Genomic DNA, 27622 nt, shown 5'->3' on the forward strand with positions numbered 1-27622 from the left:
TGGGTGAAACATAGGAATTGATCAAGAGTAAACTTGAGAATTACCTGTAAAATAATAACCTAACATGCAGCAGCCAACATGAATTCAGAAAGTGAAGATCCTGCCTGGCCAACCTCAACTTTTTTTTTTGAGGAAATGACATCCCAAGGCCTACAATATTGTGTACCTTGACAAAGTTGTGTGTGAAAAGCTACTATTTAAGGTTAACGTAGTGGGGTTCCAGGATAAAAGCTGGGAATGGGTAAGAATTTAGTTGAGAGGTAGGAAGCAGCAAACACTTGTTAAAGGAGTAGGGAGGCACCGAGTAAGGTGCCACAGGGATTTGCTGGGACTTTGCTGTGTTTAAATTTACATTAATGACTTGTATTCAAAACCTCAATGCAAATTGGCCAAATTTGCAGACACTACCAAACTAGGATAAGCAGTTGAATCTGAGATGGTAGTTCAGTTAGACAAAATACATAGTTGAGCAGAACAACGCCAGATTAAATTTAATATGGACAATTGCAAAGTACAGCACATAGGAAGAAAAAGATGACATAAGTACCCCATGAATGGTGCTAAAAGAGCTAATGATGGTTGAAAGACCTACGGATGGGGTTTTAGCAAATTTGACACAACACGAGCAACAACCAAGAAAGCAAATAGAATGCTTCCTGACTCCCAAGTTACATTGCTTCCCTCGTCGAGCCAAATCTGCTTCATATCACAATCCATGAACGAATAAAAAAAAGTATAATGGTACTGTCCAAGACCTAATACAAATTTTGTAGCTCTCAGACTGTATCAGTAGATGTTCGCAGCAGTAGCACCATGTACATGGACTGATAGAAAATCGTAATACGTGATAACTGCAGGTGTTATTTCTATACAGACTGGTGAAATGGGCAGACACATAGCAGATGAAATTTAACGCAGAGAAGTGTGAATTTTGGTGGGAAGAATGAGACGACGCAATATAAACTAAATGGTACGATTTTAAAGAGAGTACAGGAACAGAGAGACCTGGGAGTGCACATAAACAAATCTTTGAAGGTGGCAGGACAAGTTGAGAAGGCTATTAAAAAACAAAATGGAATTGTGGGCTTCATTAATAGAGGCATGGAGTACAAAAGCAAGGAGGTTGTGCTAAACCTTTATAAAACACTGGTTAGACCTCAGTTGGAATATTGTGTTCAATTCTGGGCACCACACTTTAGGAAGGATGTCAAAGTCTTTGAGAGGGTGCAGAAGAGATTTACTAGAATGGTGCCAGGAATGAGGAACTTCAGTTTTGTGGAGAGATTGGAGAAGCTGGAGTTGTTCTCCTTAGAACAGGGAAGGTTAAGTGGAGATTTGATAAAGGTGTTCAAAATCATGAACAGTTTTGACAGAGTAAATAAGGAGAAACTGTTTCTAGTGGAAGAGGGGTCAGTAGCTGGAGAACACAGATTTTAGGCGATTGGCAAAAGAGCCACAGGCGACCTGAGGAAAAAAAAATTTACGCAGCGAGTTGTTATGATCCGGAATGCACTGTCTGAAAGGGTGGTGGAAGCAGATTCAATAATAACTTTCAAAAGGGAATTGGGTAATACTTGAAGATTTAAAAAAATTACAGGGCTATGGGGAAAGAGCAGGGAAATGGGACTAATTGGATAGCTCTTTCTACTATGATATAATGGTCAACACCGAACGACAACATGTTATCCAGCGGTGCCATGAGGCTTGTTTAGCATATTAGTACCAATATGCGGTAGGAAAATTGTTTATTTTTAATCTCTACATCAAATTGTACCCATCAGCAGTGATCGACCTATACTTCACACTAGTGCAATATAACTTGCTCCAGACACAACCTAAGTTTTACTGCTAAATTCATGTGGGCATACTATAAAGATTTCACATCCCCATCATTATACTTTGCTGAAATTCCAGTAACACTGATTAAGCACAGTTGCATTTGTGGCCTTATGGCAATTACATAAATTTTCAAGATGATGCTCAGTTACCTTTAGAACAGTGGACACTGCCAGCTGTTGTGTTGAACTTATACAGCATAGAGCTAAACGCACGTGAGCATGGTCAACCTTGGTTCTCGTGGTCAGTTCACAAGATATATTTAAATGTTTTTAAATCTTAAAACATCTTACTAGGCTTACTTATGCCCCAAATATTTTGGTCAATACAATGATGTATCCCATTCATAACACCATTACTCCAGGACTTCAAAGAAAAAGGGTGGGACTGCCAATTCTTGAGCCACCTGAATGTCAAGGAGCATACAGGGTAAGATAAGGCAGAAAAGGAAAGCTTAGGTCAGACACCGAGAACTCAATACTGCAGAAAGCCTACAGGAGTATAGTAAGTGACGGGGTGAGATTAAAAAGGAAATTAGGAAAACAAAGGGAGGGCATGAAAAAGTATTGGCAAGTAAAGTCAAGGAAAGCCCAAAGATGTTTTATAAATACATTAAGAGCAAGAGAGTAACTAAGGAAAGAGTAGGGCCGATTAGAGACCAAAAAGGTAACCTGTGTGGAGGCGGAAGATGTTGGTATGGTTCTAAATGAATACTTTGCATCTGTCTTCACAAAAGAGAGGGACGATGCAGACATTGTAGTTAAGGAGGAGTGTGAAATATTAGACGGGATAAACATAGTGAGAGAGGAAGTGTTAAGGGGATTAGCATCGTTAAAAGTAGATAAATCACCAGGGCCGGATGAAATGTATCCCAAACTGTTAAGAGAAGCAAGGGAGGAAATAGTGGAGGCTCTGAACATCATTTTCCATTCCTCACTGGACACAGGCATGGTGCCGGAGGATTGGAGGACTGCTAACGTTGTACTGTAGTTTAAAAAGGGAGCGAAGGATAGACCGAGTTATTACAGGTCAGTCAGTCTAACATCGGTAGTGGGCAAATTATTGGAATCAATTCTGAGGGACTGGATAAACCATCACTTAGAAAGGCACGGAGTAATCAAGGACAGTCAGCAAGGATTTGGTATGGGAAGGTCGCATCTGACTAACTTGACTGAATTTTTTGAGGAGGTAACAAGGAGGGTCGATGAGGGCAGTGCATTTGATGTAATCTACATGGATTTTAGCAAGGCTTTTAACAAGGTCCGACATGGCAGACTGGTCAAAAAAGTACAAGCCCATGGGATCCACGGGAACGTGGCAAGTTGGATCCAAAATTGGCTCAGTGGCAGGAAGCAAAGGGTAACGGTTGATGGGTGTTTTTGTGACTGGAAGGCTGTTTCCAGTGGGATTCCGCAGGGCTCAGTACTAGGTCCCTTGCTTTTTGTGATGTATATTAATCATTTGGACTTAAATGTAGGGGGCACGATTAAGTAGTTTGCAGATGAACCTGCTTCATCCCTTTGTTGATGCAGATCTAATAACTACATGGAATTACATAGAATGTACAGCACAGAAACAAGCCAATCGGCTCAACAAGTCCGTGCTGATACAAAAATTAGCCATGTGATTGATAGTGAGGAGGAAAGCTGTAGACTGCAGGAAGATATCAATGTACTGGTCAGATGGGCAGAAAAATGGCAAATGGAATTCAATCCGGAGAAATGTAAGGTAATGCATTTGGGGAGGGCAAAGGAGGCAAGGGAATACACAATAAATGGGAGAATACTGAGAGGTGTAGAGGAAGTGAGGGACCTTGGAGTGCATGTCCACAGATCCCTGCAGGTAGCAGGACAGGTAGATAAGGTGGTTAAGGCATATGGAATACTTTCCTTTATTAGCAGAGACATAGAATATAACAGCAGGGAGGTTATGCTGGAACTGTATAGAACACCAGTTAGGCCCCAGCTTAAGTACTGCGTACAGTTCTGGTCACCACATTACAGGAAAGATGTGATTGCACTAGAGGGTACAGAGGAGATTTACGAGGATGTCGCTAGGACTGGAGAATTTTAGCTATGAGGAAAGATTGGATAGGCTGGGGGTGTTTTCCTTGGAACAGAGGCGGCTGAGGGGTGATTTAATTGAGGCGCACAAAATTATGAGGGGCCTAGATAGAGTGGATAAGAAGAACCATTTTCCCAGGGGGCATAGATTTAAAGCGATTGGTAAGATCAGAGGGGAGCTGAGGAAAATATATTTCACTCAGAGTGGTGGGGGTCTAGAACTCACTGCCTGAAAGGATGGTAGAGACAGAAACTCATTAAAAAAGTACCTGGATGTGCACCTGAAGTGCCATAACCTACATGGCTACGGACCAAGTGCTGGAAAGTGGAATTAAGCTGGGTGGCTCATTTTCAGCTGGTGCAGACACGATGGGCCAAATGGCCTCCTTCTGTGCCATAAATTTTCTATGATTCTATGACTTACAACTTAATTGTACTATGGTAACAATATCAAAAGTAAAAATACACTTGCTCTGTTCAATCCTGTAGGATAAGTATCTAAATCCATGATTAGCAATGCAGCAAATTCCTTATCTCAGCTAGACTATTACTTTTTTTTTCAGTCAACAATTTTCTTCTCTTCCCTCCTTAAGCTGTATCTTTGTGGAGTTATGGCCCCCACATTAAGTTGCCCTTTGGTACATCAACCAAATGGTGATAATTCTTGTATAAGTCTAGACACAGTAGGCATCACAGACAAGCCTGACACTGTCTAGTGTGCGCCCTGGATGAGATCAGCTAACTCGGATATACTCCTTTCGGCAGTACATATACTAAAATTGGAACGATACAAAGAAAATTAGCATGGTTCCTGCATAAGGATGACATAAAATTAACGCTTCACGAATTTGTGTATGTCTGAAATTGTGTTTTTTTAAAATTCGTTCATGGGGTGTGGGTGTCGCTGGCGAGACCAGCATTTATTGCCCATCCCTAATTGCCCTTAACAAGATGGTGGTGAGCCGCCTTCTTGAACCGCTGCAGTCCATGTGGTGAAGGTTCTCCCACAGTGCTGTTAGAAAGGGAGTTCCAGGATTTTGACCCAGCGACGATGAAGGAACGGCGATATATTTCCAAGTCGGGCTGGTGTGTGACTTGGAGGGGAACGTGCAGGTGGTGTTGTCCCCGTGTACCTGCTGCTCTTGAAAATACATGAGGAGCGGAAAACAGTGCCCAAGGAGAAGGGCAATGAGAAAAGTCACAGCAAAGGTCGGCAAGATGCAGAGAAAGTCAAGGAAGGAGGGTTAGATGAAGTAGGGAGGGAGGAGGTGCGTGGTGAGCATGAACGTCAGCACGGACTTGTTGAGCCGATTGGCTTGTTTCTGTGCTGTACATTCTATGTAATTCCATGTAGTTATTAGATCTGCATCAACAAAGGGATGAAGCAGGTTCACGCAGAAACCACCATCTCGTCCAAGGCCATGAGCATCATGAACTCGTTTGTGAACAAATATTTTTTGAGCGCATTGCCTGGACCATTACAAATGCTCATCATCTCCAGGGAGATCCAGACCAATGTGCGCCTGCTACTACCCAGGGAGCTGGCCAAGTACTGTGAAAAGCAATTAGAAATGTTACCCTTCCAGATCTCAACAGTGCCTGGAGACTGTATTTTGAATTATACAACACAAGGGTGAAGTATTGGTGGTTATGAATAATAGTAATGATTTGAGATAACCATGAATTAAGATGGATGATCAAGAGCATATCACACAATTTTAAGTGGCTTAAGTGAGATTAAGTGTATTATGGGGAAAGGTCAGGAAAATGGGTCGGTTGTGAGCTCTTTCAAGCACAATAGCCTGAATGGCTGTGCTGTAAATATGCCAAACAATAACACAGACGTGACCCGTTAAGCCATAAATGGAACAGCAGGAGAGAAAGTTACAGAGTCTTCCCCAGTTCTTGGACGCAGGTGATTTCTTTTCCCCCCTGTAAAATACAGGAATTCCTGTAGATTTGGTTAGGACTGACATTTCTTTTTCTTCATTCTTAGGATGTGGGTGTCGCTGGCAAGGCCGGCATTTATTACCCTGAGAAGGTGGTGGGCCTTCTTGAACTGCTGGTAGCGGTTTCATACAACTGAATGGCTTGCTAGGCCAGTTGAGGGCAGCTGCGAGTCAACCATGTCAGCATCAGTCTGCAGTCCCACACCACAGGTTTCCTTCCCTAAAAGACATTAGAGAGTCAGTTGAGTTTTTACGAGAGCTTCATGGTCACTTTTGCTGATTTTGCTTATCTCCGGGTGTTTTTTTTAAAAAACTGAATTCAAATTCTCAAACTGCCATGGTGAGATTTGAACTCACATTCTCTGGATTACTAGTCTACTAACATAACCACTACACCTCTGTATCCATTCCCACAGCTTAGCTGTAGAAAAAGCGTACTTAGGCATAAGTTATATCACATACGCAGGGTGATTAATTAATTATCAGCATCACACAAATCAACATAGATCATATTCCACAGAGTTCGCATGTACCCTGTTCCACACATTAGGTTAGTGATTATTATAAAAATTATACAAATTTTAACTGATGTGATCAGCAAGTGACTCTTGTAGCATCAATGTGAAATGAATTTTTCACAGTGCTGACGGTAACCAAGACATCACCTTCACAAAATACAAAAAATACTTCACAGAGCAAGAGGATATCAAGCAGGATACAGTAAAGATTCGCCAGCAAAAAAAGTTCCTCCATCATCTATAACTCAGTTATACTTTTACAATTACTCCAGACTACAGAAATATTGCCTAGCATTTTTCTTTCTTGTAGTAGAGGATATAGAGCACAGGTGGTGAGGACACTGTTTGTATTTCGTAGATGGGCTGAACTAATAACTATGAGCAATGCCACAACCCGGTATACAATTCAGTGTTGTCGGCAGATTTAAGTATACTGACACCAGTACATCTTAGCAGGGAAAAAACACATTTAAAATGCATTCACACACCAATTTTAGCCTCATAACAAAGCATTTCCACTTCACTGAAAGTGGTGTGTAACAATAGTGACCTCAAATTGCATCAAACTGGAGAGGCAGAAGTCCAACCCATAGTAACTGATAATTGACACCCCAATTGCAGATCACAGTGCAAATATGGTCGTCTGCGGTTCGGGTTCAGGACGGGGAAGGGTCGAGGTACTATAATAACTTTCATTTATATAGCGCCTTTTAATGCAGTAAAATGTCCCAAGGCACTTCATCAGACTGTAATCAGGCAAAAATTGGCACCGAACCAAAGGAGACGTTAGGACAAGGGACTAAAAACTTGGTCAGAGATAGGTGTTAAGGTGCGTCTTAAAGAAAGAGAGCAGCAGAGAAGTTTAGGAAGGGATGCTAGAGCTTAGGGCCTAGACGGTTGGAAGCACGGCCACAAATCGTGGTGAAGGGAGTGGGGGATGCACAAGAGGCCAGAGTTGGAGGAACATAAAGTTCCTGGAGGATAGTAGGGCTGGAAGAAGTTAAGAGATAGGGAGGGGCGAGGCCATGGAAGGATTTGAACACAAGGATGAGAATTTTAAGTTCGAGGTGTTGGTGGACCGGGAGCCTACGTAGATCAGAGCACGCAAAGGTGATGGATGAATAGGACATGGTTCGAGTTAGGATATGGGCAGCAATGTTTGGGATGAACTCAGTTTTATGGAGAGAAAGATGGGAGGCCAGCCAGGAGAACACTGAAATAGTCAAGTCTGGAGGTAACAAAAGCATGGATGATGATTCCAGCAGCAGAGTGACTGAGGCAGGGGAAGAGACGGACGATGTTATGAAGATGTAAGTAGGCAGTCTTTGTGATGGAGAGGATAAGGGGTCCGAAGCTCAACGCAGGGAAATAGGATGCCGAAGTTGCGAACAGTCTGGTGCAGCCTGAGACAGTGGACAGTGAGTGGGACGGAATCAGTGGTGAGGGAATGCAGCTTGTCGTGAGGGCCAAAGACAATGACTTCTGTCTTCCCAATGTTTAACAGGAGGAAATTGCAGCTCATCCAGGGCTGGATGTCGGAAAAGTAGTCTGACAACAGAAGCACTGGAGGGGTCGAGAGAGGTGGTGGTGAGGTAGAGCTAGGTGTTGTCAACGTATATGTGGAACCTGATGTCATGTCTTCGGATGATGTTGCCGCGGGGCAGCTTGTAGATGACAACTAGAAAGGAGCCAAGGATAGATCCTTGTGAGAGTCCAGTGGCAATGGTGTGGGGGCGGGAAGAGAAGCTACTGCAGGAGATTCTCTGGCTATGACTGGATAGTTAAGAGTGGAACCATGTAAAGGCAGCTCCACTCAGCTGGACAAAGGAGGAGATGATGTAATGACATCATTTGGTTGAGTTTCTCCCATCTGCTTTTATTTGTGAAAAGAATGTTTTTGCCCAACTAACTTTTAAGCAACTGATTAACAATCAGGCTATTTTGGTGAATGTACCTGAATCATGACATCACCACAGAAATACCACGATGCAGCAAAGCTAGCGGCTTCAGGCTACTAAATCTAACTAACTCAGATTGGGCTTTGTAAGATGGCCACTGTGTTGAATTGACACGTGGAATGGCCACTATATTAAATTGGGAAACTGTTGCTAGGCTCACTGTTATGAGAAGATGGGTCATGAGGCTCACTGACTAAACTGATCAAGTGAGATTAGCACACAATTGATCATCATGTTGCAGCCATGATAATTCAGGACATAAATATGAGGGTAGTGAGAGATCTGGGCACTGCAGTCAAGAACGAGTCCTTGGTTTGGTCACCAAGTTGAGGCACCCAGGACAAGGTTAGCCTGACCAGCACTTGAGTCTGGATAGCATAAACAGGAACCCTTAAGGTATTCACTCTGTATGTTGTGCTAAAATTGTGTTTATCGAACTCGAGATAGACAAATAAAAGTGTTAACGGTTAACCTGACATTGTGTGACCGTGTCTGTAATTCCCAGAGTCACAAATATTGTAACGTAGGGTAAAGGCACGTTCCTTTATGCCTACAGATTTGGCAACCCTGTCAGGACTCTGAGGTTAGACTATTATACAGAATGTGGAGCTTAAGCGGTAAGGGGAAGAGAAAGGGGCCCATACCGGACCATGAGCAAATGTACCAGTATTGTCCATGAAAGGTAAATCCTAAGGAAGAACGGATGAAATCGATTTTGGTAGCGCCCAGTCCAAAGGACCGAATGTTTAAGTGGTTGGAAAGTTTGGCCCGAAAAGAGAAATCCAAACAGACGGTCTGGCTTTTGGCCATGGATCGCGAAATTACTAACATACAAGGGGAGAATACCCAACAAGATGGGGAGATTAAACGGTTGAAGGAACAGTTGAGTAATCAGGAAGCAGAGGTAGAAAGGTTGATGAAAGAGCTACAAAAAGGTTGGGGAGGAGAAGTTACAAATGCAGGAAGACTTTAAGCGTGAAAAGCGTCAGTGTTCTCTGACTAATGTGAAGGATAAATTGCAGAAAAACACAGGAAAGAGATGAGTGGGAGCAGAAATGTGAGACGGCAGAACAGGAGTGTGAAGATATGAAGGCAGCTTATACAGTTTTAAAACAGCAGCAAAGTGAGACTGCTTGTCACAGTCAGTGTCAACAAGAAATTAATAGGATGAAAACAGTGCTTAGTGCCCAACGAGGGGTTGTCTATCTAATGACCCCGGCCATAGAGCAGGACGAGACACAGATACAAGGACCTGATGACCGGATCCAATGTGCCGAGAGTCACCCTCCTCCATTTAACCCGTGGCCCTCAGGCGAGCCCGATGTTGCCGATAGTGCAACGGAAATATATCCCCGGTCAGAACGAGTGTGACGAACCAATACATAGAAACATAGAAAATAGGAGCAGGAGTAGGCCATTCGGCCCTTCGAGCCTGCTCCACCATTCAATATGATCATGGCTGATCCTCTATCTCAATACCATATTACGCTCTCTCCCCATACCCCTTGATGCCTTTTGTGTCCAGAAATCTAGCTAGCTCCATCTTAAAATATATTCAGTGACTTGGCCTCCACAGCCTTCTGTGGTAGAGAATTCCACAGGTTCACCACCCTCTGAGTGAAGAAATTTCTCCTCATCTCAGTCCTAAATGTCCTACCCCATATCCTGAGACTGTGACCCCTCGTTCTGGACCCCCCCCAGCCAGGGGAAACATCCTCCCTGCATCCAGTCTGTCTAGCCCTGTCAGAGTTTTATATGTTTCAATGAGATCCCCTCTCATTCTTCTAAACTCGAGTGAATACATAAGAACATAAGAAATTGGAGCAGGAGTAGGCCAATCGGCCCCTCGAGCCTGCTCCGCCATTCAATAAGATCATGGCTGATCTGATCCCAACCACAAATCTAAAGAACACAAGAAGTCGGAGCAGGACCCGGCCACATAGCCCCTGGGCCCTCTCCGCCACCCACAGGGCATTGACCGATCCGAACTCAGCTTCATGTCCAATTTCCTGCCCGCTCCCCATAACCCCTAATTCCCTTTACTTCTAGGAAACTGTCTATTTCTGTTTTAAATTTATCTAATGATGTAGCTTCCACAGCTTCCTGGGGCAGCAAATTCCACAGACCTACCACCCTCTGAGTGAAGAAGTTTCTCCTCATCTCAGTTTTGAAAGAGCAGCCCCTTATTCTAAGATTATGCCCCCTCGTTCTAGTTTCACCCATCTTTGGGAACATCCTTACTGCATCCACCCGATCAAGACCCTTCACAATCTTATATGTTTCAATAAGATCGCCTCTCATTCTTCTGAACTCCAATGAGTAGAGTCCCAATCTACTCAACCTCTCCTCATATGTCCGCCCCCTCATCCCCGGCATTAACCGAGTGAACCTTCTTTGTACTGCCTCGAGAGCAAGTATGTCTTTTCTTAAGTATGGAGACCAAAACTGTATGCAGTATTCCAGGTGCGGTCTCACCAATACCTTATATAACTGCAGCAATACCTCCTTGTTTTTATATTCTATCCCCCTAGCAATAAAAGCCAACATTCCGTTGGCTTTCTTGATCACCTGCTGCACCTGCATACCAACTTTTTGATTTTCTTGCACTAGGACCCCCAGATCCCTTTGTACTGCAGTACTTTCCAGTCTCTCGCCATTAAGAAAATAACTTGCTCTCTGATTTTTCCTGCCAAAGTGCATAACCTCACATTTTCCAATATTATATTGCATCTGCCAAATCTCCGCCCACTCACCCAGCCTGTCTATATCCCCTTGCAGGTTTTTTATGTCCTCCTCACTCTCTACTTTCCCTCCCATCTTTGTATCATCTGCAAATTTTGATATGTTGCACTCGGTCCCCTCCTCCAAATCGTTAATATAGATTGTAAAGAGTTGGGGACCCAGCACCGACCCCTGTGGAACACCACTGGTTACTGGTTGCCAGTCCGAAAATGAACCATTTATCCCAACTCTCTGCTTCCTGTTCGATAACCAATCCTCCACCCATGCCAGAATATTACCCCCAATCCCGTGATTTTTTATCTTAAGTAATAATCTTTTATGTGGCACCTTGTCGAATGCCTTCTGGAAGTCTAAATACACTATGTCCACAGGCCGAGTCAACCCAATCTCTCCTCATACGACAGTCCTCCAATCCTAGGAATCAGTCTGGTGAGCCTTTGCTGCACTCCCTCTATGCCAAGTATATCCTTTCTTAGGTTAGGAGACCAAAACTGCACACAATACTCCAGGTGTGGTCTCATCAAGGCCCTGTATAACTGCAGTAAGACATCCTTGCTCCAGTACTCAAATCCTCTTGGAATGAAGGCCAACATACCATTTGCCTTCCTAACTGCTTGCTGCACCTGCATATTTGCTTTCAGTGACTGGTGTACAAGGACACCCAGGTCCCTTTGTACATCAACATTCCTCAATCACCATTTAAATAACACTCTGCCTTTCTGTTTTTCCTTCCGAAGTGGATAACTTCACATTTATCCACATTATACTGCATCTGCCATGTATTTGCCTACTCGCTCATCTTGTCTAAATCGCCTTGAAGCCTCTTTGCATCCTCCTCACAACTCACAATCTCACCTAGTTTTGTGTCGTCAGCAAACTTAGAAATATTACATTTGGTTCCCTCATCCAAATCATGGATATATATTGTGAATAGCTGGGGCCCAAGCATTGGTCCCTGCGGTACCCCACTAGTCACCGCCTGCCACCCCGAAAAAGACCCATTTATTCCTACTCTCTGCTTCCTGTCTGTTAACCAATTTTCAATCCATGCCAGTATATTATACCCAATCCAATGTGCTTTAATTTTGCACACTAACCTCTTATGTGGGACTTTATCAAAGGCCTTCTGAAATTCCAAATAAACCACATCCACTGGTTCTCCCTTATCTATTCTACCAGTTACATCCTCAAAAAAACTCCAGAAGATTTGTCAAACATGATTTCCCTTTCATAAATCCATGTCGACTTTGTCTAATCCTGTTGATATTTTCTAAATGTCCTGTTATCACATCCTTTATAATACTTGCAAACACCTTTCTGATTCCCCACACTATGGGCCAACTACAGGAACTTGCTACGAAATTGCCACCTATCAGATACGGCCAATCGCCCAAACCCACCTTCTTAATGGCCGTGCAATTTGCCAGCCTGGACGAGGAAGAAAATCAGAAATTGTTGTTATTTATTCTCAATCTGGGGACATAAGGGGGGGATGGAACAGGAACTGAAAATAGGTTGGGGGACTACTGCCAGCATGTCAGGAGGGAACCCCTTCTCGGAATGTTCCCAGACCCGACAAAAGCCAGAGGAACACCCGCAAGCTTTCGCCGATCGACTTTGGCCTTCCTATTTACGAGCCCAAGGAGGGGTGGCGGCCCACCACCAACTACAGGATGGCTTTCTAAACCACTGGCTCTGGACACTGATCAGTCAGTGCCTTCCCTCGATCCAAGTCAAGGCACTTAATTGGTTTGACCCAGACAATGAGAATAACACCGAGGCAGGAGGTCCTACAGAGACTCACTGTCTTCCATAATACCAACCGAGCGCCAGAACCCAAGTCTGGCAAGCTGTTTGAGAATCACCCAGGAGGAGGAACTGATCAGTCTCAGTTTCAGACCCCAAATAAGCAAAGGAGACAAGACGGGAAAACACCCTCCAAACCGCAGACAGGGCTGTGCTATAATTGTGGGAGGAGAGTACATTTCGCAAAGGAATGCAGGAAACCACGACGCCCACGGGATTCTAAAGACCAGTCCTCAAAGAAAGATGAGATGCAGGCCACGCTGCTTCAACTGACGCGCGCCTTGCAGAATCTCAAACCCAGTGACCCCATACACGCTGCAACTGGAATGACAAGCGGACCCCCAGGGTCTGCCGTGCAATGGCGTGGCTGCGCCCAGCCAGAGTATCTGACCTCGATCACCTGTGATGTGTGGGGTTGCCCCGGGTGAAATTAAAGGTCGCGGGCAGGGAGGGAGATTATTTGGTGGACACCAGGGCCTCCCGGACAGTTGGCCACGATAGCGACCCTCTTAACGAACCCCACTCATTGGGAGAACCGTCATCTCTCAGGACTCACGGGTCAGGAAAGGCCTGGGGTGGTATCCAAACCTTTAACGGTCGCAATCGTCCACTCCAAACGGATTGGACCTATATATTAATGAGATGGGAGCACGGGGGCAGCGGGGTAATTGGGTCTGACTGGATGCTTCACCATCAGGCGATTACAGATTTTAAAAATAATTGTTTTTGGGCAGGGGTAGGAGGTGGAGGGGGTCTGGACGTGTCATGGTCATTCCCCCTGAACGGAGACCGGTGTGCGTGTTACACCCGTCCACGGCATACGACTTAGAACAACTGAGTGCTGATGCCCAAGACATTGAAGGGAGTAGTTAAGAAACATCAGAACACTTTTGCACATCATTTGCACTGTGGGAGAATGATGGGGGTAGAGGTTTGCATTGACGGACAGCCAATGTCGAAGCCACAAAAGCAATATCCCTACCTCGCGGTGGCTAATGCCCACCTTGAGCGAACGGTTAATTCCCTGGTTGAACAAGGGGTTTTACGCCTCATGGCCACTGAGGTTAATTCCCTTATCTGGCCGGTGAGGAAACCAGGTGACTCATGGCGCATGACTATAGACTATCGCATTCTAAATCAGCATATCCCAGCGTGCGCACCAGCAGTGGCAGACCTTATTGCCAATATTCCCCCAGCTGCCACCACTTTTACCGTCTTGGATATCTCCAATGGGTTTTGGTCAGTTCCCGTTAGAAAGGAAGATCAATATAAATTTACTTTTACTTTCAAGGGATAACAGTACACTTGGACCTGTCTCCCACAGGGATTGCACAATAGTCCCTCTATTTTTCACCAGCGTATGGCACAGAAGGTGGGGAAGACCATGGGCAACTGCTGGGGAAACTACTCCAATTACTGCAGCAGGCGGGGTTAATGGTCAATCCAAAGAAAACCCAGATCGGACAGTCACAGGTTGAATTCCTGGGCCTTACCATAAAACAAGGTGAAAAGAGCATAGACTGGGCTTAACAGGAGGCTGTTCAAGCCCTTCCTATTCTGGCGAATGTCTCTGCCCTCCGATCGTTTCTCGGTTGCACCGGTTACTGCAGGGGGTTTATTGAGGACTATGCGGCAACAGCAGCCCCTCTGTACTCCCTTTTAAGGAAAGATCAACTGTGGATCTAGGATCCTGGTTGCCAACGTGCTTTTGAGACCTTAAAGAACCAGATTCAACAGGCCCCGGATCTGGGCTCCATCCACTGGAATAGACCCTTTGTTCTCGAGGTAGCCGCCTCAGAACTAGGGCTCAGTGCTGTCCTGATGCAGCCCGTGCACAGTAAAGATCGGCCTGTAGCATACGTGTCGCAGTTACTGAGTGAGGTCGAGCTCGGATGCTAGGGCGCCACCTGCTGGCGGTCTTTTGGGCGGTCAAGCACTTCACGGTCTTTACAGGGGAGAGTCCCATTCACTTGCTTACACACCACACCCCCAGTAAGTTATTACTGACCGGACGACCGCAAGATGGCACAGTTAGCAGTGTTAAGCTGGCCCACTGGACGGTCCTACTGTCCGGTCGATAGATAACCGTGCAACAGTTAACGGAGCCCAAACTGGCCCAAAGTAGAGCTTATCCAGGGACCCCGCATGAATACCACGTGGAACACAATGGTTGTATTTACGGGGTCATGCTTACCAAGCCATGCCCGGATTGTAGGGATGTACATGTGGACAGATCCAATTACGTCCACAAGGGAACCCAGTATACTGGATGCGGGATATGGGATGAGAAGCATAATGTGATGCTCGCCCTTAAATTGTTCACCCATTTTAGTGCACAACAGGCAGAATTGGCGACAGTGGCATACGTTGTCACCCAACCCAACGAATTCCCCACTCTCTTCGTTATATGTTCTGATTCCATGTTCACCTGTAAATCTATGACAGAATATTTGGACCTTTGGCAATAACGGGGTTTTAAGTCAGTGGATGGCAAACCTTTGTCTACGCCCACCCACTCTGAGGACCATTTTTAACGCTATTCTACAGTTCCCCCACTAACTTCTTCATTCGAAAGGTCAAGGCACATGGCAAGGCAGAGCCAAGTTGGGAGGGCAACCAAAAGGCGGACGCACTAGCTAAGCAGGGAACGCTTTGGGACCCCCAACAATCAGGGATGGTTCTAGCAATGGCGGATGGCTCATCCGACGATAAGGCTTCCTCCTCCTCAGTCGACCTCTCAGTGTTGCAACTTGCGGATCCAGTTCGCATAAATGTTATCCGAGCTAAACAAAATGAGGAGGAGATTCTGGGACCTCACCTTGACACAGTGTTAAGATAGGGAATGCTCTTCCATAATGACCAATGGGTTGTCTCGCACCATCATAGGGAAGAATTTATGCAACTGGTCCATGGGGGACTAGGAGGAGGCAACCCGAGCCCTGTCATGACTACCAAATGAATAGAGGCCATAGTGTGGTGGCCTAACCTCCAAGGTGATGTCTGGAATTTCTGTGACAGGTGCTTGGTGTGTGTAGCAAATAACCCCAAGCCCCAGAAGAGAAAGGCACCCCTCGGTCACACATGGAGAATGGAAGGGCCATGGCAAGCTATACAAATTGATTATATTGGGCCCCTCCCACCACATGCGATGGGAATAAGTACTGCCTCATTATTGTCAACAATTTCTCTAAATGGGCGGAGGCCTTCCCGTGCAAAGCGGCGACAGCCACGGCATGGCCAAAATTCTAGTAAAGGAGGCTTTCTCACGGTGGTGAATTCCAAGGATAGTGGAATATGACCAAGGGAGCCATTTTACAGGGCAAGTAACAGCCAAAACACAAACTCCTGGGCATACAGGGTAAACGGCATGAGGCAGGGATCGTGGAGCAAACGAATAGGACTTTGAAGGAGAAGCTCCGTAAGGAGATTAGTCCGAAACAATGGAACATTAGACTCCCGTTGGTACTCATGGATATTTGGGCAACCCGGTCACGGATGACTGGCTATGCACCACACGAGTTAATGACCGGTAGACTAATGCGTACCCTTACTCACCTCCTGGTCCCACAGCTGACAGAAAGGCAGATGGAAGAGGTAGAGAGGAACAAGTTTTTCCAAAATCTCCACCAGCATCTGCAGAAAGTCATGTTGCAAGTGGCCAATAACATCGGAAAAACCCACCAACAGAATAAACACTTTCTAGAATCCCATAAACGCCAAGAATGGGATATAGGGGACCAGGTAATGGTCCATAACTATGCCCGAGTGGGAATCTTTGAACCTCTGTACCAGGGCCCGTATAATATCGTTGACAAAGCCAGCCCCATGGTATACGCAGTACAGCTTCCTAAAAGGGTTAAGTGGTTCCACATTAATCAATGTGAGAGGTATCCGGGTGACAATCCGCCAGATCCAAAGGCCCCAATCTGTCTGATGGAGGCAGACACACCCTACATTTCCCCCATTGATGTGAGAAGAGGATGGGGGAGCGGCACCTGTCGCTCCAACAGACCCAGACCCAGTAGCCCTTCAAGGGACCCCACCAAGGCAAGGGGTATGGACCCCGCATGGTATAGGGGCAAATAAACAAAAAAGGAGAAAGCCACTTCGGTTTTCACCTAATTAACTCACAAACCTCCTGAGGAACGAGACAATCGGGAGAGTTACCCATGTGTTCTCTTTTAGGTTGCCATGACGACTCTGAAGATTGGGATATCCTGCAGAATCGTAATGCCATTGCTGGGATTTGTACTTATGGGCCTCCTGGGGTCCAGAGTGATCATTGCTCTCCAAACAACAGGCTAAAATTATGAATGCAACACGAATAGCACCCTATGAAACCACAGACAAGTCTGTTTAAATACACAGAGCCACTATCGATTTGTCTCGGTAAAAAGGGGTCTGCTTCAGGGATATGAGATGCCCCAGAATTGGAGACCAATCTGTAATGCTACTGTGGGATGGATGCATGGCACTTGTAACATGTTTGTTTCATGCGATAATTGTGTTCACATTCCGGTTGATAACGGTACGTCAGGTATCACAAAAGGGTCAGGTGTGAAACTATGGTGTGTATTTTCGGCTACCCGAGGAGTTAGACAGTGTCAGAGATTGTAAAGCTGACAGATCGCCCGGCAAACCCCCAGTGGGCCAAAGGGGGGCGGGCACGTCAGGGAAGACTGGCCTTCAAGGACTTCGGCCGACAGTGTTGAGTGGCTAGCCACTGCTTTTACACATAACGACACCGTATGGTGCAGTGATGTAGGGACAGAATTCCAGGGATCATCTTTTGAGAACAGTGTTAAAATAGTAGTGGTACCTGGGAAAAATACCCATTTTGACTCCAAACAGGCACTTGCCCGGGTATTTGGCAAGGGCCTAGTAATGGGCTGGTGGTATGCCACGCACACTAGATCTTGATCAATAGCGTCGTATGGGAGAACGTTCCCGTGGTTTTTGAGATCTCTGCTCTAAACACTCCGGAACAATTATGTGAGCAGAGGTACCGACAACTATTCCAGATGCTGTTACACCAAACAATTGAGAAACTTTTATAAACGCACTGCTGGAAAAGAGCAGGGAGATGAGTGGCCACCAGGAGAGGAAGAATGGGTAGAGATACCTGAACAGGAGGGGCAGAATAGCTTCAGCAAGGGGAATATAACTGTATCAAAGAAGGGTACGCGTAGAAAGAGAGACCTTACGGAATGGATGGGGATAGGAGGATCCCTGGGAACCACAGCTATGAATTCTTGGGACAGAGGATTTTTGGAAGGAGCACAGGCTATGCACAAAGCGTTGCACGGCTTGCTGAAAGATATGAATGAGGAACAAAAGTAGTCTCTAAGTGAGCATACCATAACGCTCCAAACATTGAGGTCGTGACGGCACTCGGAAAAACTCAGGAAAAGGTTAATCACATTATTTTGGAAAATGAGGAATCAGCTGCAAAGGCAGTAGCGTGCATGTGTAAGGGAATTTCCTCCTGACACAAGTACAGGAGGGATTACAAGGCCTAGAAAAGGGGAGGATCCCCTTCTGGGTGTCTGATGACCAACTCCATGGGTGGGTCTCTCCAATGTATCCTGGAATTGACTTCCCTCCTCTGTATAAGATCCGTAGATACGGGAGAGCGATGGTGGGCCCTGGTAGTAATCACATGGATAACAGTCCCAGACTCTTCGTTGGGGCAGCCCTCCAGTTGCCCAAATTGAAGAAGTCACAGGAATGGGAACCTCGGTGGGAGTATTAGAGGGCGAGGTACATTCGGAGCATATTAAACTGGCCCTAACATTGATGAGGAGAGGCGTAACTTGGAAGGCACCTAACACTGAATGTTGCCACCCAATTGGAGGAGCATTGGTTTGCTCCTGTGATGTAACCGAGCCAAGGGATCCGGGATGCGGATTCACCTTAAAAGGAGGACGATCCCCCGGTCTGTTCCACAAGCCTTGAAAAATGGGGCCACCCGAATGATAGGATGTTATATGCCCCCAATGGCACGATCTGTGGAGTAACCAATCGAAAAATGTATAAATATAGATTAAAGACATGTGCGTTCACAACCTCTAACTTCTGCTTCAACCCCACTGAGAAAATCATAATTGGGGAGGATCAGTACTATCCGACGCACCAACACAATTCCACCGCCTGAGTAAAAATCAAAGGAAACGCTGCAGTTGAGGCCGCACACGCCTTCGGGCACCCAATTCCTCCACTCTCTCTAAATCTGACGCAAATCTTACAACGCACCGCGATCTCCCAGAAACATCTGGTAACTATGCAACAGAGGGTTAAGGAAAGAGCTAGTCAGATAAATGAGGAACTAGGAGCGAGACCCTGGTATGAGACAACATACCTGTCCCAAAATCCCTGGCTACATCCCACATCAGTGATATTGTTATTTGTATAGTCTTGTTTTGTCCTTATAATGCTTATTTATTGCTGTTACTTTCGGTGCCTGCGGGCTACCCAGAGTCAGATGGAAATGGTGCAAGAGAAATAAACTGTAACCCGAGAGGGGGACTTTATTTGTGCTGCCCAGTTGCCAATGAACATGCCTTCTCTGACTTTCAGTCAGTAAAGGCATGTGAGGTGAGACATGTAAGATTTGTTGAACTGACATGTGGAATGGCCACTATATTAAATTGGGAAACTGTTGCTAGGCTGACTGTTAATGAGAAGATGGATCATGAGGCCCACTGACTAAACTGATCAAATGAGATCAGCACACAATTGATCGTCATGTTGCAGCCACGATAATTCAGGACATAAATATGAGGGTAGTGAGAGATCTGGGGCACTGCAGTCAAGAACGAGTCTTTGGTTTGGTCACCAAGTTGAGGCACCAGAGCAAGGTAAGCCTGACCAACACTTGAGTCTGGGTAGCATAAACATTAAGGTATTTACTCTGTGTATGTTGTGCTAAAATTGTATTTATCTAACTCAAGTTAGACAAATAAAAGTGATAACGGTTAACCCGATATTGTGTGTATGTTTGTAATTCCCAGAATCACGAACATTGTAATGTAGGGTAAAGGCACGTTCCTTTTTGCCCACAGCTTTAGAGGTGCCAGTATGAATCATCTCTCCAACCTGAAGCAAACTCAGGACAAGTCGCTCTCAGTTTGCTTACTAGTGTGAATACAGCACTAAACCAACACTATTTAATGTTTGACAATACGCACTTCAACCATCACCTCAAGCTAGTCCACCAATACCCATAACCAACCTGTAACCACCAGTATTACTGGGTGTTCTTTCACAATTGAAGTTTCACACATCCACAATTACACTTCGCTGAAATCCTAGCAACAAAACTGCAGTTCATCACATATCCTGTTTTTAACCACAAGTTAATTAAAAGTCATGTAAATATTAATTTTTAGCACTAAGCATATTTGTTAATTGCAGTCTGGTTCCACTGTGAACCCTCTGCCTCCCCTTTCCATCTGCTCTTCATTAATATATTTTCACAAAAGAAACGTTTTATGGAATGACATTGACTGCAGTACAAAAATCCTTAGGTTTATGTCACTGCCATCTTACATTGCACCCAGCTGCTCCAAAATAGATACTTTTAAAAAATCGGTTAAATTGACCTAACGGCAAAGACACTCCTTATTTGGATTCAAAACATCCAATCAGATGTATGACATTTGAGTTCTGACTATTCAAATGGAAAAAAAACACCCAAAATGGACCAGATTTTTTTATTTCCACAATGCAAACTTACCATAACTAATTTGTCACAAGGTTAAGAAGCCGGGGACAGGAGACAAGACAGTTCTACTCGGTGTAAAAAGGGAAGCGTTTTACGAGAAAAAAAATGTTTTAAATGCTCATCTCTAAAAGACATTTGCTCTCAACATTGTACACTAATGATAACTGAATTTCCCAAAAAAAACTAATATTTTTATCTAACCGAATAACCACAATCGTCTGTTATATGAAAGCATAAGCTGATCAGCAGATAACTCACCAACTAAAAAAAATACATCGCAAACATTGTTAAATAAAACAAATATACAATAAGACATCCACATTAAAAGGCACTGAAATCATTGCTAACACCACGTTTTACACAAAAGAGAGCAAGCGGACAGCAGTCTCTCTCCGGGGCAAAAAAAAATCACTAAAATTGTATTTTTAAAAAAAATCTGGAATTAAAAGATGTTTTTTGTTGTTGCCTTGGACTGGAAGATAAACCTAAGGTTAACCAGACATTAATAAAGCGCCTGGCAACAGAGCACCAGCCCAGAAGGAGCGGAGATTGATTGTCAGATCATAGGCCTGGCGGCCCGGATCCTCAACTCCGGGGTAAAAACTCCGGACATTTCATATAATTTATAGACCGAGTGAATTTTACATAATAATAATAATAATAAATATAAAAATTTTCTTGCGGTGACCGATGAGTAGTTCGGCTTTCGGTAATTTTTTTTTACCAGGGACGCTTCCCCGATCGCGGCTGCTCACTCCTCACTGTCCACCCCCCTCCCCTCTCTCTCTCTCTCTCTCCTCTCTCTCCATCGCAGCCCGCCGTTTCCAGGTGGGCCTCTTGTCGCTCCCGTTTCTCTCTCACTCACTCAACGACTCACCCTCAACTCGTCAAAATCCGCCATCTTTCGGCCCGTCCCATTATGCACTGCGCGGTGAGGGGGTCACGTTCTCCGTCAGCGTGCGGCGGGGGGAGGGGGAGGGGCGATGGTGGGAGGGGGAGGGGCGAAGGTGGGAGGGGGAGGGGCGAAGGTGGGGGGGAGGGGGAGGGGCGAAGGTGGGGGGGGGGGGTGATGGGCGTCAGGATGTTGACACTTGGGCCCCACCACTCCCTCCAACATCTGCTACATTCACACTCTCCACTTCAACCCCACTCCCTGACCACGATATCACAATTCCACGCTACTTACTATTGAACCAGAAACAAGACCAGCAATCTGACCAAACGCGTGCTAAGTCAAAGTGTTCAGTGTTGGGCGAATGGAAGACTTTTCCCAATTCAGGGCAGGCAACCCCCTCCCCTCCCCTCCCCTCGCCCCCCACAACCCAATATTAGCATCTACAACAACAACAACTTGCATTTATGTAGCGCCTTTAAACGTAGTTAAAAACGTCCCAAGGCGTTTTCCCGGGCGCGTAATCTGACAAAAGTTGACCCTGAGCCAAAGAAGGACACATTAGGACCGGCGACCAAAAGCTTTTAAAATTCTCATCCTTATGTTCAAATCCCTCCATGGCCTCCCCTCTCCCTATCTCTGTAACTTCCAACAGCCCGACAACCTTCCGAGATCTCTGAGTTCCTCCAATTCTGGCCTCTTACACATCACCAATTTTAATCACCCCCACCATTGGCGGAAGTGCCTTCAGCTGCCTAGGCCCTAAGCTCTGGAATTCCTAAACCTCTCTGCCTCGCTACCTCTCTCTCCTTTAAGATGCTCCTTAAAACCTACTTCTTTGACCAAGCTTTTGGTCACCTGTCCTAATATCTCCTTAAGTGGCTCGGTGTCAAATTTTGTTTGGTAATGCTCCTGTGAAGCGCTTTGGGACGTTTTACTACGTTAAAGGCGCTGCATAAATGCAAGTTGTTGTCGTTGTTTTGTGGGGCTGAAGGAGGTTACAGAGATAGGGAGGGGCATAGCCATGGAGGGATTTGAACATGAGGATGAGAATTTTAAAATCGAAGCGTTGGTGGACTGGGAGCCAATATAGGTCAGCGAGCAGAGGGGTGATGAGTGAATGGGACTTGGTGTGAGTTAGGATATGGGGAGCAGAGTTTTCGATCGGCTTAAGTTTATGGAGGGTGGAAGATGGGAGGGGAGCATTGGAAATGTCAAGTCTGGAGGGTTTATATCTAGGGTTGCCAAATCTGGTTGGAGGTATTCCTGGAGGTTTGATCACATGACATTCTGACCGCCTGACATCTGTTCATGTGATGTCTACAAATGTTATTGTAGTTTCCCTATAAAGGTAGGGTCCTCTGCAGTCAAATATCTTTGCTTGTGGTTTTACGCCAGCAGCCATTGTGTGAGAAGTTCTGAGAACCAGGAGGCCACATGCGAGCAGGCGAAGAAGGGAAACTGAGGGCGGGGGAGAGATTCGGAGGAAGGAAACCAGACTTGGGAGCAACTTTGATTCCACCAGTAATTAATAGCAACTCACTGAAATTGCACCGAAAACAAATGGTAATACTGGTAACACTCAGACTTGCCTCATAACCAACAGTAATACTCACTGACAGTCTATATGCAATAGATGTAATGCCCGGATATCCTACCTGTAACTAGTAGTGATCCTATAATTCACCGATGTTCAAGCTGTAACTACAGCCAAAATCCCCCTGCATGGCACAAGGTGCGGCCAGGCTCTCCTGTCGATACCACTTTTAACAGGCCCGATCTCAGTCCCTATCTCCTTGGACTCAGGTTCTGTGTGAAGGTGTCAACTCTGAACTGGGAGCCTCAGTCAGAGCAGATGCGTGCTTGGACTTCACACGTTGAAACTGGCCAGCACTGACTAATCTGAACCAAACTGAAAGATTGCATTAAGTGTAAGAACCATGATTCTCTGTGATTACCACAGAATGGTTGGTACAGAGCATGATGATAATTAAAAAGGCTAATGGAACGTTGGCCTTTATCTCAAGGGGATGGAATACAAAGGGGTGGATGTTACAGTTACACAGAGCTCTGGTTAGACCCCATCTGGAATACTGAGTTCAGTTCTGGGCACCGCACCTCAGGAAGGATATACTGGCCTTGGAGGGGGTGTAGCATAGATTCACCAGAATGATACCGGGGCTAAAACATAAATACTATGGCTACAAGAGCAGGTCAGAGGCTGGGTATTCTGCAGCGAGTGATTCACTTCCTGACTCCCCAAAGCCTTTCCACCATCTACAAGGCACAAGTCAAGAGTGTGATGAAATACTCTCCACTTGCCTGGATGAGTGCCGCTCCAACAACACTCAAGAAGCTCGACACCACCCAGGACAAAGCAGCCCATTTGATTGGCACCCCATCCACAGGATGCACTGCAGCAACTCGCCAAGGCTTCTTCGACAGCACCTCCCAAACCCACAACCTCTACCACCTAGAAGGACAAGGGCAGCAGGCACATGGGAACAACATCACCTGCAAGTTCCCCTCCAAGTCACACACCATCCCGACTTGGAAATATATCGCTGTTCCTTCATCGTCGCTGGGTCAAAATCCGGGAACTCCCTACCTAACAGCACCATGGGAGAACCTTCACCTCACAGTCTGCAGCGGTTCAAGAAGGCTGCTCACCACCACCTTCTCAAGGGCAATTAGGGATAGGCAATAAATGCTGGCCTTGTCAGCGACGCCCACATCCCATGAACGAATAAAAAAAACGGTAAAATTATGACAGGTTACATAGACTAGGCTTGTAATCCTTTGAATATAGAAAATGAAGGGGTGATCTAATTGAGGTGTTTAAGATGATTAAAGGAGATGATAGGGTAGATAAAGAGAAACTATTTCCTCTGGTGGGAGAGCCCAGAACATGGGGCATAACTTTAAAATTAGAGCTAGGCTGTTCAGGGGTGATGTCAGAAAGCACTTCTTCACACAGAGGTAAGTGGAAATCTGGAACTCTCTCCCCCAAAAGTTGGTGAGGCTAGGTCAATTGAAAATTTCAAAACTGAGATTGATAGATTTTTGATAGGCAAGGGTATTAAGAGTTACGGAACCAAGGCGGGTAGATAAAGTTAAGATACAGTTTAGCCATGATCTAATTGAATGGCAGAATAGGCTGGAGGGGCTGAATGGCCTACTCATATTCCTATGCTACTATGATGGACTTGTACAGGCTTGTTTATTGCTCAGGATCAGCTAAAGTGCTGAGATGATGGAACTGTGTTAATTGTATCAACCACAACTGAACTGTATTAATTGTATCAACCACAACTGATAACCGCATCTAGTGCCAGATAGGAAAGAGCTTCTTGAAAAGAACTGAGAATGTCCATATATGGCAAGATATACAACAACCCACTAGAAAGTACAATATGAAGGTAAGATACTGAAGACTTGAGAAGGAGAACGCAAGAGCAGTGGAATAACTAACCGCTGAGTGGTGAGCACTATCAACCAGCAACACGAAGAAGAAGAGGACGAACATGCACCAAGGTTGTCACTCCGTTTCTCCCAGAACAACGGTTTGATCACCCCGCCTTCTGGACCGTGCTCCGCAGTTGTAAGCATCGCTTTTAACTGTTTATATTGTCGAATGACAGCCAATAAACTGGCTTAATTAATATCAGTCTTTAATTGATATCAGTCTCTGTTATCGTCTCAGCCCAGGGTCTAACGAACTGAAATTTCGATCTTACAATCCCTACAAAAGGGCAGTAGGTGTTTGGGGCACTTTTCACAGGGCACATCATCTTAAACTCAGCTCAGCACCAACATTTCTAAACCACTCCCTGGGCTCGGACTCAATAAAGAAGAGTTTTCATGGAATGATAGAAATTACAGGAAAGGAGGAGGCAATTTGGCCCCTGCTGCCTGAGCCAGTGCTGGCACTTTCTCCTGTAACTCCATTTCCCCCCCCACCCCCCAGATCCTTTTATAGTTCTCTGTCCCCTTGTTCCTCATTCACTCATTAGTGGAAACAATCTTTCACTATTTACTCATAGTAAAGTCCCCAGGTTCTACTCACCCTTTTACTGGCTGCTCCTTTCTCGGTGTTGCTCCCACTCACCTCATTGCTGCTGCTCCCGGCTCTGCAGCAAATGTTGGGCCCCTTGACCACCTGCATCCCATTGCCCAGTTTCCATCTCTCTCCCCACCCGAACTCCAAACCCCCTGAATCTCAGTCCCATGTCTCCCTCTTTCCCTTTCCCCATCCCCATCCCCATCCCCCAGCCTCCCTCTCCCCTCTCGAGCCCCCACACCCTAACCCGCTCCATCCCTGGTCATTTACTCTTCCCACCTCCCCCAAGCCCTAATCCCCTGCCCCCTGTCCCTGCTCCATGTCTCTCTCTTCCTCCTCAGACTCCCATCTGTTTCTCCACTAGCCGGCTCCCTGCGACGGCAGGGGAGGGGGGTGCCGTCATCAAGCCGGACGCTTCTCTATGGCTGCAACCCATGTGACTTCACGGGGGGATTGGGGGGGGGGGCAGCGCTGCTTTGGCGGGAAAGGGCGAAGTTCTCCTGGGCTGCTGGCAGCAGTGTCCCAGAGATTCATGCCCCATTCTGGGAAACACTCGGAAAATCCGGGAGGGTTGGCAACACCCAATTAGATCCCCAGTGTTTGCTGAATTAATAGCGATGGAGGCACTCCCAACAGCCTCAGTATTCCTAGGTCAGAGAAGGTTCTTTTTCCTCATCACTATCCAGTAACACTTATTGGAAAGTGTGGATGTCAGATGTGGACAGAAGTGGTCACAACTTCAATGTTCCCATGGACAATTAACCTGCCAACAGTCTAGGCTCACTTACGACGGGTGAGGTCAGTGCCCATGTCGTCATACTCCAGCGTGAGCCAGCACCTTCAGGCAAGGATGGGAGAAAAAAGTAAGACGTCCTGTGCACATAGAGCCCTGCATCCAGAAACTAAATAAACAAAAAAAAATAGTGAATCTTGGTGGAAATAAGTTATGTTATTGACATGGCGTGACATAAAATGAACAGAATTACGCAGAAAAAAAGAACGATACAGTTCTTTTCAACAGTTTGAAACTTTAAACGGTACAGATATTAAGACTTGATGTTTATGTTACAAACTCCTAACTTTACCACATTCCCAAGGTCAGACCACTGATAACAGTAAGCTTTTTTGAGAAAAGCAGGGTCGTCAGACCAATTGAAATGAATAGAGGTTATTTATGTTTTACGATGATATATAACAAAAGTGATTATCCTTTCACAATGAGAAAGTATCACTGGAAATAAGCAAAATTTGTATTTGACTGGTGCTTCCAAATCATAGAATCATACTGCACAGGAGGCCATTCAGCCCATCGTGCTTGTGTCAGTAATTAGTCCCACTACCTCACTCTTTCCCCGTAGCCCTGCAAATTTTTCCTTTTCAAGTATATATGCAATTCCCTTTTGAAATGATGATTATACAATTAAAACGATAAAATATTTCTAAATATTATAGACTATTTTCAAGTAATCAACACCAGATTATGAGGCACTGAATTTTCAGCCATTACCATTGTCGATCCTTCAGTGCAGTTGTTCCTCATGCATTAACTGCATGGTGTCATTGTTGTCGATACCAACCATTAGGCCTCATGCATGCAATAACACTGAATAGTATCCCCATTTGATTTTTATGTTATTACATTTATGTATAATATATATTAGTGGATTCCTGTGGCATTACTCATGTTGAGCCAGATGATGGATGGACAATTTTTGATTCTAGCATAAACTGGGTAGGCGATAGCCGCTCGAAGGAGTCAACAGGGGCCTGAGCTGTTTCTGCAGTCAGGCCTCATTTACATTAATTCGGTGAGCTGCCAGCAGAAAAATGCATTCCTTATAGGCAGCTTGATGATCTGAGGGTAGGAAATCCAGGGGCCTTCAGCAGCACCTTAAAGAGGAGGGGTGAAACCTTGGGAGTGAAAACTTGGCAGCAATTTTGAGCAGCAAGCAAAATTTTTGCAGCACCTACAACAGCAAAGATATTACAGCAAAGATGGAGCCCCAACCGATCGAGGATCGCACGGACTCTTCACCCGACACCACGCCGCCGATGTCACCCCGGCGGAACGACGA

At 45.5% G+C, this 27622-nt stretch overlaps 1 protein-coding gene and 1 non-coding gene across 4 annotated transcripts in view; one reads left to right on the forward strand and one right to left on the reverse strand.

Moving 5' to 3' along the window:
• pias2 (protein inhibitor of activated STAT, 2) overlaps positions 1-21510 on the reverse strand; it is a 60453-nt gene extending 38943 nt beyond the window's left edge. For 2 of the 3 annotated variants that reach the window (XM_067983141.1, XM_067983132.1), the window contains exon 1: positions 21473-21510. In XM_067983141.1, coding sequence (XP_067839242.1) covers positions 21473-21496 — 24 coding nt within the window. In that variant the 5' untranslated portion in view covers positions 21497-21510. Of the gene's footprint in view, positions 1-5931; positions 6069-21472 lie in introns of all 3 variants that reach the window. The other variant, XM_067983152.1, reaches the window with a different exon arrangement.
• LOC137331339 (U6 spliceosomal RNA) lies at positions 4649-4751 on the forward strand. Its single transcript, XR_010965430.1, has one exon. It is a non-coding gene; the product is annotated as a U6 spliceosomal RNA (small nuclear RNA).
• Positions 21511-27622: the final 6112 nt, after the last annotated feature.

This window comes from Heptranchias perlo, chromosome 1, assembly GCF_035084215.1.
Source record: "Heptranchias perlo isolate sHepPer1 chromosome 1, sHepPer1.hap1, whole genome shotgun sequence".
NCBI lineage: Eukaryota > Metazoa > Chordata > Chondrichthyes > Hexanchiformes > Hexanchidae > Heptranchias > Heptranchias perlo.